At 43.5% G+C, this 12,827-nt stretch overlaps 1 protein-coding gene across 1 annotated transcript in view; it reads right to left on the reverse strand.

Annotated features, from left to right (window-relative positions):
- The window catches only part of HEATR1 (HEAT repeat containing 1), a 693,629-nt gene that overhangs the window by 430,349 nt on the left and 250,453 nt on the right, over nucleotides 1-12,827 (reverse strand). Inside the window, exons 12-13 of the mRNA XM_033935556.1 lie at nucleotides 7,197-7,304; nucleotides 6,479-6,574 (exon numbers count right to left, since the gene is read on the reverse strand). Coding sequence (XP_033791447.1) covers nucleotides 6,479-6,574; nucleotides 7,197-7,304 — 204 coding nt within the window. The remainder of the gene's footprint in view (nucleotides 1-6,478; nucleotides 6,575-7,196; nucleotides 7,305-12,827) is intronic.

The raw sequence follows: 12,827 nt of genomic DNA on the forward strand, positions 1-12,827 counted from the left end.
TATGAGTATTCCCATGGAAGGAGGCACGCTTTGAAGGTCTCGTAGAGGCAGGCACGACTGCACTCGATGCCTCAGTCGACGTCGAGGCACGAAGCCTCAGTCGACGTCGAGGCACGAAGCCTCAGTCAAGGTCGAGGCACGAAGCCTCAGTTGACGCCGAGGCACGAAGCCCCAGTCGACGCCGAGGCACGAAGCCCCAGTCGACGCCGAGGCCCGAAGCCTCAGTCGACGTCGAGGCCCGAAGCCTCAGTCGACGTCGAGGCCCGAAGCCTCAGTCGACGTCGAGGCCCGAAGCCTCAGTCGACGTCGAGGCCCGAAGCCTCAGTCGACGTCGAGGCACGAAGCCTCAGTTGACGTCGAGGCACGAAGCCTCAGTCGAGGTCGAGGTACGAAGCCTCAGTCGACGTCGAGGCACGAAGCCTCAGTCGACACTGATGTACGAAGCCTCAGTCGACGTCGAGGCACGAAGCCCTCGTTGACGTCGAGGCACGAAGCTCCAGTCGACGTCGAGGCACGAAGCTCCAGTCGACGTCGAGGCACATCGAGGCTCAGAAGTCAGCACCGTACCAATGAACTGGTAAGAAAGGTGCAGCAGTGCGCTCCATAAGGGCAACCTCGATATGAGTATTCCCATGGGAGGAGGCACGCTTTGAAGGTCTCGTAGAGGCGGGCACGACTGCACTCGATGCCTGGAATGCCTGAGACTCAGCCGATGGCATTACCGAGGTAATGCAGCTAGAAGACAAAAAGAAAGAAAGAAGACTTACCAAGGATCGAAGCTACTCAGTCCGATTCCAACGAAGGAACAAGGGTCCCGGCCATCCTGCTCACACGAGGTGAGCCCAGAGAGAGGCCAGGGAAGAAGAAAATACAGCTGCAGCCAAATGAGGCCTAGCCGCATGGCTGAGGCCCAAGAAGGGCCTGCCGGGTAGAAACACAATAAAAAGTCCTTTGTATATATATTTTTTTTATTTTTTTTTTTGAAAACAAAGAAATACACGATCAAGTAACAGCGCACAGCGACTCCCTAACAAAATAAAGAAGCTGCGGTGCTAGAAAGGCACTTAAAAGAACGGAGAGAAGAGAGACAGGGCTTTCTGGCTCCGCGGAAAACTAAGAACTGAGGACCATGAGGAGGGTATGCGCCCTCTAGTGGATCAGGAAGGCACACACATGCGTGGTGCAGCACTAGCAAACTTGAAAGCTTCAATCAAGTTTGCTTGAAAAGCTGTCCGCGTCGGGGCTCCGTGGATGACGTCACCCACATGTGAGAATATGCTGCCTGCTTGTCCTGGGATAATCTGTTTTACTACTTGGAATCTAGCTAGGTACAGTGGTGCCTCGCATAACGGCCGCCTCGCACAGCGAACGCTGCGCACAACGAACTTTATGTCTTGATTCGTACAACGGACTTCGTTTCACACAACGAAGTCGCCCGAGCTGCATCCTTCCGGGGTTCCTGCGGGGTTGGATCGCAGCGGGGTTGGTCGAGCCGCGAGGGTAGTCTCCTTCTCCTTACCTGCCCTGTCGCAGCACACAGCCGAACGGAAATCTTCCCGATGTCAGCGCTGACGTCGGAGGGAGGGCTTAAGCAAAGCCCTCCCTTCCTCCGACGTCAGCGCTGACATCAGGAAGACTTCCGGTCGGCTGTGTGCGGCTGCGGCAGGGCAGGTAGGAAGAAGGCAATGGCGAACGAAAGAGGGGGGGAGGGGGCGGTCCGCCCCGAAGAATGTGCACAGCTGGTCAGGTCCCCGATCGACCGACAACAGGCCCGGCCGACAAACCTCCCTGCCCTGTAGCCGCGAATCTAAATTACCTCTTACAGCAGCTTCAATAATCCAGCTGCTGTAAGAAGGTAATTTAGATTCGCGGCTACAGGACAGGGAGATTTGTCCGACCGGGCCTGTTCTGTTGTCGGTCGGGTGCAAAAAGCGCCACAAAGGTGGAGGCAGGGAGGGAGGAAAGGTGGAGTGGAGAAGAAAAGACGCTTAAGGGGGAGAAGGCCGCTGAAAGCACATGTTGGAGCAGGGGATGAGAGGGGAGGGAGAGAAGGGGAAATATTGGACAAGGGCAGAAGGGATGCTAAATTCATAGGGTGACAGGCAGAGAGAACAACAGGAAAAAGAGTGGAAGCAATCTTGAACCCTGAGGGTGAGGGCAGAGAGAGGTGGTGAGATGATTGATCATGGGGAGAGGGACAAAAGGGAATAGAGATGGGATAGGAAGATAGTGGAAGTAAAAGGATATGGAGATGTATGTTTTTAGATGTATCTAAATAAAAATAATAACCAAAAATTTATCTTTTTTTATGTCATCTTAGCATATTTTATGCTACAGAACGAATTATTTTTTTTAACATGTATTGTTATGGGAAAACGCGTTTCACATAACGAACTTTTCGCATAACAAACTTGCTCCCTGGAACCAATTAAGTTCGTTGTGTGAGGCACCACTGTACTTGGGACCTGGGCTGGCCACTGTTGGAAATAGTATACTAGACTTGATGGACCTTTGGTCTGTTCCAGAATGGCAATTCTTATGTTCTTATATTATGCAGTCAGTATAACGTTTGATTTTTTGAGTGGTCTCCAAATTAATCATCTCCTATGCAGGGAACGTCAGAAAAGATGGTCTTGAACGTTGGCGTTTAGATCAGATATCTGCAGCCAAGCTTGTCTGCGCATTGCAATGGATACTGCAGAGGCTCAAAAGATAATCTCAAAGGTATCCAATGTAGAACAAGCCATGTATTTCCTTGCCTCGAGGAGATTGATGACTAAATGATGGTACGAATGAAAATGCTGTGATGAGGGAGTAAACAGGCAGATAGACAACGGCAACCCAGTCGACATTGTATATCTGGATTTTCAGAAGGCGTTCGGCAAGGTTCCACATGAACGACTACTTCGGAAAATTGCGAGCCATGGAATCAAAGGTGAAATACTCACATGGATTAAAAACTGGCTGGAGCATAGGAAACAGAGAGTGGGGGTAAATGGACAATACTGGGACTGGAAGAGCGGGTGTCACAGGGCTCGGTGCTTGGACTCGGGCTCTTCAACATCTTTATAAATGATCTGGACATTGGTATGACGAGGGGGACACAGGGGGATTGCAAAGATCTGCAACGTGACATAATCAAGCTCGAGAAATGGGCATCGACATGGCAAATGCGGATCAACATGGATAAGTATAAAGTGATGCATGTTGGTAACAAAATCTCATGCACGAATACAGGATGTCCAGGGCAGTACTTGGAGAGACCTCCCAAGAAAGAGACTTGGGAGTTCTGATCGACAAGTCAATGAAGCTGTCCGCACAATGCGCAACGGCGGCGAAAAGGGCGAACAAGTTTCAAGTTTTATTATCTTTAATTATTTTTTATTAATTTTTCAAATGACATATCAATATTCACTTGTACAGAAAGTGAATTAGTAAGGAAATGACCCATATCCAATATAAATCATATACATTCCAATTAAAAAAAAAACTAAATACAAGAAAATCTTCCATCTAAGTCAACTCAAGTCCTCAAAATGTGGATCCAAGATTTCATTGGAGTGAACAAAGAAATATTTTTTAAAAATAGAATACAGACTAAACTGAGAGATAGGCAGATATATAATTATGGAGCTGTTGTTTTCTCTTTATCCAGTCGAGACATAGCCAGAAAAGCTGTTAATTGTTGTAGTTCAAAGAAAACATATTTAAATGAACGGTAGCAAATAATACACTTGCAAGGGTGTTTCAAGTAAAAAGTTGTGCCCAGTGAAGTGACTACAGGTTTCAGTAACAAAAATTCTCTACGTCGTTTTTGAGTTTCTCTAGAAAGGTCAGGAAACATTTGTATTTTACAGCCAAGGAACTCTTTATGTCTATTTTTAAAGAAAAGTCTCAATAACCATGTTTTATCAATAGCGAGAGCTACAGTCAGAATCAATGTGGAGGGTACAACTGTTTCTCTATCTGAGGTTTCTAGCAACTCAGAAACATTCAATAATGCTTGATTCGATACTTTAACTTGCATTTGGGCCCCTTCTTTATTTGGCAAGTAGTACACTTGGACAAACGGTGGTAAAGTTTCTTCTGACACTTCTAATATTTCTATCAAATATCTCCTAAGCATTTCCCTAGGAGTAGTCGAAGTCAATCTAGGAAAATTAATTAATCTCAAATTATTATTCCGGGAATTATTTTCAAGTGTCTCTAATTTTCTTCTTAAATTGATATTGTCTTTAATTAGGGACTCCTGTACTTGTTTGGTCATAGAAATTTCTTGATCAAGCTTTTGAGTCGTGGTTTTTGAAACAGTCATATCCGCTGATAAATCTTTCAGCTCTAGAGTGTTGAATCAATTTCCCCTCAATGTATTGGAAATTGGGGCTAATAGTCCTAGTGAAATTTGTAATCAAGTCTCATAATGAATCTAAAGTCACTTGTGCTTGTTTTTCAAAAGTTGGAAAACTTTGCTGAGTGTAAAAATGCTCACCGTCAGAAGGAGATAAGTTTCCCTGGTTAGGTACTGGCTGGGATCTTTCACCTCCGATTGCTTGTCCTGCCCCGGTTTCTTCTGCAGCTACTCTCAAATCAGAGAGTACTGCCTCCTCAGTCTCCCTTGTGACTCTGCTGCCTCAAGAGGAAGTACTTCCCCCATCTCCGGGGTTTCCTCCACCCCTGGAGAGCTGGCTGACCGGGGACACGGAGGTGGAGCTCTCAAGTCGGGGCTTAAGGTGGCCTCCAGCCCTGGAGAGCCTATCCTGATCTTGCCCCCTTCCGGTGCTCTCAACGGGCTTGCTCCCGACATTGATGGGACTGCCTCCTCCAACCGACGCAATATCTCGTCGATTCTGCCGAAGGAGGGCACCTCGGGGCGCCAGCTGCGCTCCTGCCCCTTCTCTTTGGCATCTAAGATAAGTAATAATTAAGCCGATTGATAGAAAAGGAAAAACGAGTGGAGCGGTCAGAAGCGTTGCTCTCAGAGCGTCTGTACCGGGCCATCTTGGATCAGTTTGAAAATTCTTCAAGTTTTATTAAATGCTTCAATGCGTATAACATTTTAAAAAAATGGGGGGGGGGGGGAAACAAAACTCTTTTATACAATTACATTCAAATTCTATACATTCTAATACATGTCCGGTACAGAAGGTGAAGGGGATGAACAGAATGAAAGAAAGAACAGAATGCTAGGAATGATAAAGAAGGGGATCACGAACACATCGGAGAAGGTTATCATGCCGCTGTACTGGGACATGGTGCGCCCTCACCTGGAGTACTGAGTCCAGCACTGGTCACCATACATGAAGAAGGACACAGTACTACTCAAAAGGGTCCAGAGAAGAGCGACTAAAATGGTTAAGGGGTTGGAGGAGTTGCCGTACAGTGAGAGATTGGAGAAACTGGGCCTCTTCTCCCTTGAAACGAGGAGACTGAGAGGGGACATGATCAAAACATTCAAAATACTGAAGGGAATAGACTTAGAAGATAAAGACAGATTGTTCACCCTCTCCAAGGTAGAAAGAATGAGAGGGCACTCTCTAAAGTTGAAAGGGGATAGATTCTGTACAAATGTAAGGAAGTTCTTCTTCACCCAGGGAGTGGTAGAAAACTCGAATACTCTTCTGGAATCTGTTATAGGGTAAAACACCCTCCAGGGATTCAAGACAAAGTTGGACAGTTCCTGCTAAACTGGAACATTACGCAGGTGAGGCTGGACTCATTTAGAGCACTGGTCTTTGACCTGGGGGCCGACCGCATTAGCGGACTGCTGGGCACTGGTCTGACCCAGCAGCGGCAGTTCTTATGTTCTTATGTAAATATAATGGTCATAAAGAGATATCTTTTGGATCCAAGATTTCACATAAAAATTGTAGTTTAATATTCTGTTTGCCAGCATGGTTGCTTGGAACATTTTGTGTTTAAATATATCCAGAATTCTACCTTCAAGTATATGTCCAAAACCTATCCTAGGAAAAATGCTCAGATTGGATAAACTTATACATATACTGTAAATGTAAGCATATAAACTGAGCACTTTTAGAAAACACCAATTCTGCACGTAAAATACTATTTTAACCAGAGATGTACTTTTTAACATTATCCCCGCCCCCCCCCCCCCCCCCCCACCCCCCCCCCCCCCCCCCCGTGAGTTCTTTCTATCTTTGTACACAATAATTTGGTTTGGAAAGAGTTTGAGGGTATCTCAGAAGAAAGATGGAAGACACATTTCCCACCTTGGCATGTGGTTCCTACTTACATGCTTCAAAATATGCTCATCACTGTAGGGCATGAATTTATGGAACAAAGAAAGACACCTGCAGTGTCACCAAAGACTCCTTGTGCACCTGCATAAAACTAAATTCTTGCAATGGAGAAGAGAGAGAAGTGGCCAAATTGTAACAAAGTCCACTAAACTCTGTTCTTTTATAGGTTTTTTTGGGCACTCACTTAAAGCTTGATGCCTCCCATGTATCCTGCTTACCTCTAAGGCACCAAGTGCAGACAGAATCACATCCACATCCTCATCCTGGAGACGAACCAGAAGAGCTTCTCGAACAAAAGACTCATCAAAACCCTCCTGTTCCAATCAAAAATACAGTAAATCATGAGCTTTCCAAAATAACTTGAGGAAAAAGGATTATTTAAGATAGCCAAACCCTGAGTATTTTAGAATAAGACTTAAGATAATCTATAACCTTGAGGAAAGGAGGGAGAGGCCTGGGATATGGCTGATATATCTAAATACCTCAAAGATATAAGCAGGGGGCCCACCCAGAGCCAAATACTGCACAGCACCTGCAATTTATTCTCAGAATGGGTCCTCCACTCCCAGAATTGGCATGGGGATGCTACCGAGGCAATATTTATGTCCCCTGGAGGAGGCCACCAAACAGTATCACCTAGTGGCTGAATTTAAAGCCTATGATTGTCCAGGAAAAGCCCTGTTGCTTGCCATCTCCCCTCATGAAAGAATTTTGCTGCAAGACTGAGCTAAATGGGTGTTCTTTTTTTTTTTTTTTTTTAGGGCGGAGGCATGGAGACATAAAATCCCCAGTTTTTTCTAAATGAAGACCTTAATCCAACAAAGGCTAGTTTTGACAGAACTGAAATCTTAGAAAAGGGAACTGTCCTCCTAGTTTTAAGGCTGGCCTGACAAGCCCGAGAGCCCCTTCTAAGCATTCCATGGCTGGCACACTCACCTTGCCTGCCTGTGTGATTTCTGTTAGGTACTGGATAGCTGAGCACCTGATTGCAGGACGTGGATGGTTCAAGCTCAGCAGGAGAGAAGTGTCTGACTCTGCCAGAAACTGAAAGACACACAATTTTACTTTAATCTGATTACAACCACCAAATTCAGGGGTGGGCAACGAGGGCAGTAATCCAGTCGGGTTTTCAGGATTTCTCCAATGAATGCAATGAGATCCATTTGCATACAATGGGAGGCAGTGCATGCAAATAGATCTCATGCATATTCATTGGGGAAATCCTGAAAACCCAACTGAATAAAGGCCCTCATTGCCCATCCCTAACCTAATTAGTTCTCTCTCATTTGTGTTATGATGAGAGAGTACAAGTTAGGAAATTCAGTAATACAGAACTAACCACTTACAATTAGAAATAGCTCTCTGGAAGTTTTACTATGATACTTCAGTGTTCTCCCCAGGGCCTTATAGCCGGGCACTCCGCCTGGCTAATTTAAATGACCGCCCGGTGAATCCTGCTGCTGCGCCAATGCTCCTTCCGGGATGACTCACCACCGAAATATTTTGGTTTGACATCTGCCTTTTTTTTGCCAGCATGATTTTTACTTGCTTCGGGCCTTTCTCGTTGCCGAGTCCTGCCTACTTTCTGTTTCCGCGAAGGCAGGACCCGGCAGCGAGGAAGGCCCGAAGCAAGTAAAAGCAGCATGTTGTAAGCGTCCCTCTGTCGCTGACCTATGGAAGATAGCGTCAGCGATGGAGGGAAGCTTACAACATGCTGCTCTTTTACTTGCTTCTCGGGCCTTCCTCGTTGCTGAGTCCTGCCTACTTTCTGTTTCCGCGAAGGCAGGACCCTGCTGATGCAGTGTTCTCCCTAGGGCCTTTCAGACGGGCAGTCCCGCCCGGGTAATTTAGATGACCGCCCCAGCTAAATTTCTGCTGCCGCCGCTGCTGCTCATATAAAAAAATTTAAAAAAAAATGGCTTGAAAGATTTCACCTTAGCCCGTAGCAAACTTATGCTCCGGGGCTCTAACATGTGTGTGCCGGCTTCCCTTCTCTTCCCTCCGAAACCGGAAGTTATATCCGGGGAGGAAGAGAAGGGACACCGGCACGCACATGTTAGATCCCCGAAGCATAAGTTCGCTACGGGCTAAGGCGGGAGACAGGTCAGTGAAGCTTTCCATTTGCTCTTCTTGCTGCTGGGTCCTGCCTACTTTCAGTTTCCGCGAAGGCAGGACCCGGCAGCATTTCCCCCAATCGATTGTGATCTTGGGCCGATCAGCCTTCTTCTTCGACGGCAGAATTGGAGAGGAATGCTTGTCGGCCCGAAGTAGGGAGAGCTTGGGGGGCCAGCGGCTTTGGGGCCTGTTCCCCGGCAGTTACATTGGCAGTGGCTTGGGGGAGGGCAAGGAGAAAGAAAGTAAGAGGGCAGGAAGAGAAACAGAAAAAAAGAAAGGGGGCATGAAGAGAGAAAGAAAGAGGGCATGAAGAGAGAAAGAAAGGGAAGGAAGAGAGGAAGAAAAAGTTGTGGGGAGGGGAATGAGGTCAGGAGGAGAGGAAGCATACAGGCTGAAAGAAGGGAAGAAAGTTTGGATGCACAGTCAAAAGAAGAAAGTGCAACCAGAGACTCATGAAATCACCAGACATAAAGGTAGGAAAAATGATTTTATTTTAAATTTACTGATCAAAATGTGACTGAATTCCAATATGTAATCAATTCTTGAAAAAGATTTATGAACTGGTGAGCAAAAAGAGAACTCCTGATCATTAAAATGAGGAATACGCCATATATCTTTCAAATTACAAGTATTCACCAAATTATCTAACCCTAATGATTTTATATTTTTGCTTGGTTTTTTATCCAAAAAAGGATCCATAACAGCATTAAAATCTCCAGCTACTATTAAATTAGAAGCAGCCAGTGGGAGTATTAATTTTTGTATATTAATAAAAAAATCATTTTGATTCGAGTTCGGGGCATAGATATTTAATAAAGTCAAAGTATTATTTCCCATTCTCATTTCCGCTCGTATCCATCTCCCTAAAGGATCAAAATCTATCATTTTAAATTACATATTGGTATCAAATTCCATAGTGCAACAAGTGACACAAGCTTCCATTGATCCAATTATTTTGTCTAATCATGGAGGAGTGTGGATTACACTTACACTAGATAATAATGAATACAATAGATCATTATGGAGGTTTGATAATACATTGGTTTCAGATTCAACTTTTCTTGAAGAAATTAAGTTAAAAATTTTGGAATTTTTCCAAATAAATACCTCAGCAGATATTAATGCGGAAATCTTATGGGATGCATTTAAAGCTACTATAAGAGGTAATATTATTTCTTATTCTGCGTATATTAAAAAACAACTTATTAAACAATTTTCAGATTTGGAAAAAGAAATTAAATTGCTGGAATCCAAATTAATAGATGATTGGAATCACGAAAATTTGCAAACTTTATTAAAGGCTAAAGGCAAATATAGTGAAATTTCGTCAAAAATGGCAAGGAAAGATTTGTTTTCTCTGCAAACCTTGTATTATGGAAAATCTAATAAGGCAGGAAGTTTACTTGCAAATTATCTTAAAGCAAAAAAGAGAAGAATAAAAATAAGTGCAATAAAAGATGAGAAAGGAAATATGCATAATCAAACTAATAACATTTTAAATCAATTTTTGGCTTTTTACAAAGAGTTGTATTCTTCCGAGTCTTCTATTGATAAAGTTCAAAAAGGTATGGAATTTTTAAATCTTCTTGAGGGTCCAAAGCTTCCTGATCATATAAAAAGAAGTTTAGAAGAACCTATATCATTAAAAGAATTAGAAACAGCATTGAAGTCTCTTAGAGTTGGATCCGCTCCAGGTGGGGATGGTTTTACTGTGGAATTCTATAAAACATTTCAAAATTCTTTATTACCCTATTTACTAAATTTATATCAGTTTCAACTTAATAAAGGTTGTATTAAAAGTACTATGGCAGAATCTATGGTGATTGTTTTGCCAAAGCCAAATAAAGATCCCACTATGGTTTCAAATTACAGGCCAATATCATTAATTAATGTTGATGGAAAATTAATGGCTAAAACACTGGCATTAAGATTGGCAAAGGCTCTTCCTTACATAATTGATGTACATCAAACAGGTTTCATTGCTAACAAACATTCTTCTATCAATACAAGATTGACATTTCATACATTAAATTTAACTAAAATGATGAATGAACCAGCTTTTGCTCTTTCATTAGATGCAGAAAAAGCTTTTGATAGGGTAGAATGGTCATTCATGTATCAGACTTTGGATTGGTTTGGTGTGGGTCCTGGTTTTGTTCAAATGATTAAAACTTTGTATAGCTCCCCTATGGCAAGATTATACATTAATAATAATTTATCTGAGAGTTTTAAATTACATAGAGGAGTTAGACAAGGATGTCCATTATCTCCTTTGCTGTTTGATATTGTTTTAGAACCCTTATTGATAGCTATTAATCAGACAAAGGGGATACAGGGTATTCCCTTGAAAGAATGGGAATACAAATTATCTGCTTGTGCGGATGATATTTTATTATATTTGCGCAATCCAGGTTCAACTATACCATGTTTGTTAGAATTGATTGAAAGATTTGGAATGTTTTCAGGATATAAAATCAATTGGAATAAATCTGAAATTCTTTCGCTTAATGTGCATTGCATAAAATCTATGTTTGATTCATTTCCTTTTGTATGGAAAGAGGATGGATTAAAATATTTAGGAATTTGGATTAAAAATTCAATAGAAGATACAGTAAAAGAAAATGAAAAACTTTTATTAAAAAAGGTTTCGGAATTATGTGAACAATGGAACCCATTACATATATCTTGGTGGGGAAGAGTTCAAACCATAAAAATGATGATATTGCCTGTGGTTTGCTATCAAATGTGTATGATTCCGGTATTTTTTCAGAACTCTTTTTATAAAAAAATTGAATGCAATAATTATTAAGTTTGTTTGGCTTGGCAAAACACCTAGAATTGCTTTGGTATCTTTACAGAAATCAATTAAGGAGGGTGGGGTAAATTTCCCAAATTTCTATAGGTATCATCAGGCCTATATTTTACGTCAAGGTATGTATTGGGTCCTCCCAGATCTCATTGAATACACTCCAGATTGGTTATACTTGGAATGGCGACTCCTGTCTCCTTTACATCTTTGTCACATTCTCAGTATCAAGATGCCCAGATTGTATAAAGAAAATAAACTTTTATTAGATACATGGAAAACTCTAAGATATGTAAGTAATTTAACTGAAATTCCTATTAGTAAATCGACAAATCAATCTATATAGCTAAACTCCAAGATTCAGATTGGCGGAACTAAGATTGTCTGGAGGCATTGGTTAAATGCAGGAATACGAACTTTAAAGCAATGTTACTTACCGTAACAGTTGTTATCCAGGGACAGCAGGCAGCTATTCTCACTAGTGGGTGATGTCATCAGACAGAGCCCCGGTACGGACGTCTCACAAGCACGTGTTGCTTGTAGAAACTTAAAGTTTCTAGATGCCCGCACCGCGCATGCGCCGGTGCCTTCCTACCCGGAGATCCGGGCGTGTCTCCTCAGTTCAGGTAGCTAGCCTGAGAAGCCAACCCAGGGGAGGTGGGTGGGACGTGAGAATAGCTGCCTGCTGTCCCTGGATAACTACTGTTACGGTAAGTAACATTGCTTTATCCCAGGACAAGCAGGCAGGTATTCTCACTAGTGGGTGACCTCCAAGCTAACCTCAGTGGGATGGAGGGGGAGTTGGCGACTTAAGAGAATAAATTTTTCAATAGCTGTTTGGCCAAACTGTCCATCCCGTCTGGAGAGGGTATCCAGACAATAATGTGAGGTGAATGTGTGAACCGAGGACCAGGTGGCAGCCTTGCAAATTTCCTCGATTGGTGTTGATCTGAGGAATGCTACTGAGGCTGCCATGCTCTGACCTTATGGGCTGTGACCTTACAAGGAAGTGATAATCCAGCCTGGGCATAGCAGAAAGAGATACAAGCCGCCATCCCAATTAGAGATGGTGCGCTTTGATACGGGTCTTCCCAACTTGTTAGGATCGAAGGAGACAAAAAGTTGAGGAGTGGTTCTGTGTGGCTTGGTGCGATCCAGGTAGAAAGCCAAGGCACGTTTACAGTCTAGAGTGTGAAGGGCCGATTCTCCGTGGTGAGAATGAGGCTTAGGGAAGAATACTGGAAGTACAATGATTGTTGAGATGAAATTCGGGAGACCACCTTAGGCAGGAATTTCGGGTGAGTGCGGAGGACCACCTTGTCATGATGGAATACTGTGAATGGTGGATCCGCCATCAATGCCTGGAGTTCGCTGACTCTGCGAGCGGACCGTAAGGGCTACAAGGAAAAGCACTTTCCAGGTGAGATACTTAAGAGGGGGCCCTGTTGAGTGGTTCAAACGGGGGCTTCATGAGATGGGAAAGGACTACATTGAGGTCCCAAACTACTGGGGGTGGTTTGAGAGGAGGGTTAACATGGAAGAGTCCTTTCATAAATCTGGCGACCACCGGATGGGCCGAGAGGGGTTTCCCTTGTAGGGGCTGGTGGAACGCCGCAATAGCGCTCTAGGTGGACTCGTATGGATGT

The sequence above is a fragment of the Geotrypetes seraphini genome, chromosome 3, assembly GCF_902459505.1.
Source record: "Geotrypetes seraphini chromosome 3, aGeoSer1.1, whole genome shotgun sequence".
Taxonomy (NCBI): domain Eukaryota; kingdom Metazoa; phylum Chordata; class Amphibia; order Gymnophiona; family Dermophiidae; genus Geotrypetes; species Geotrypetes seraphini.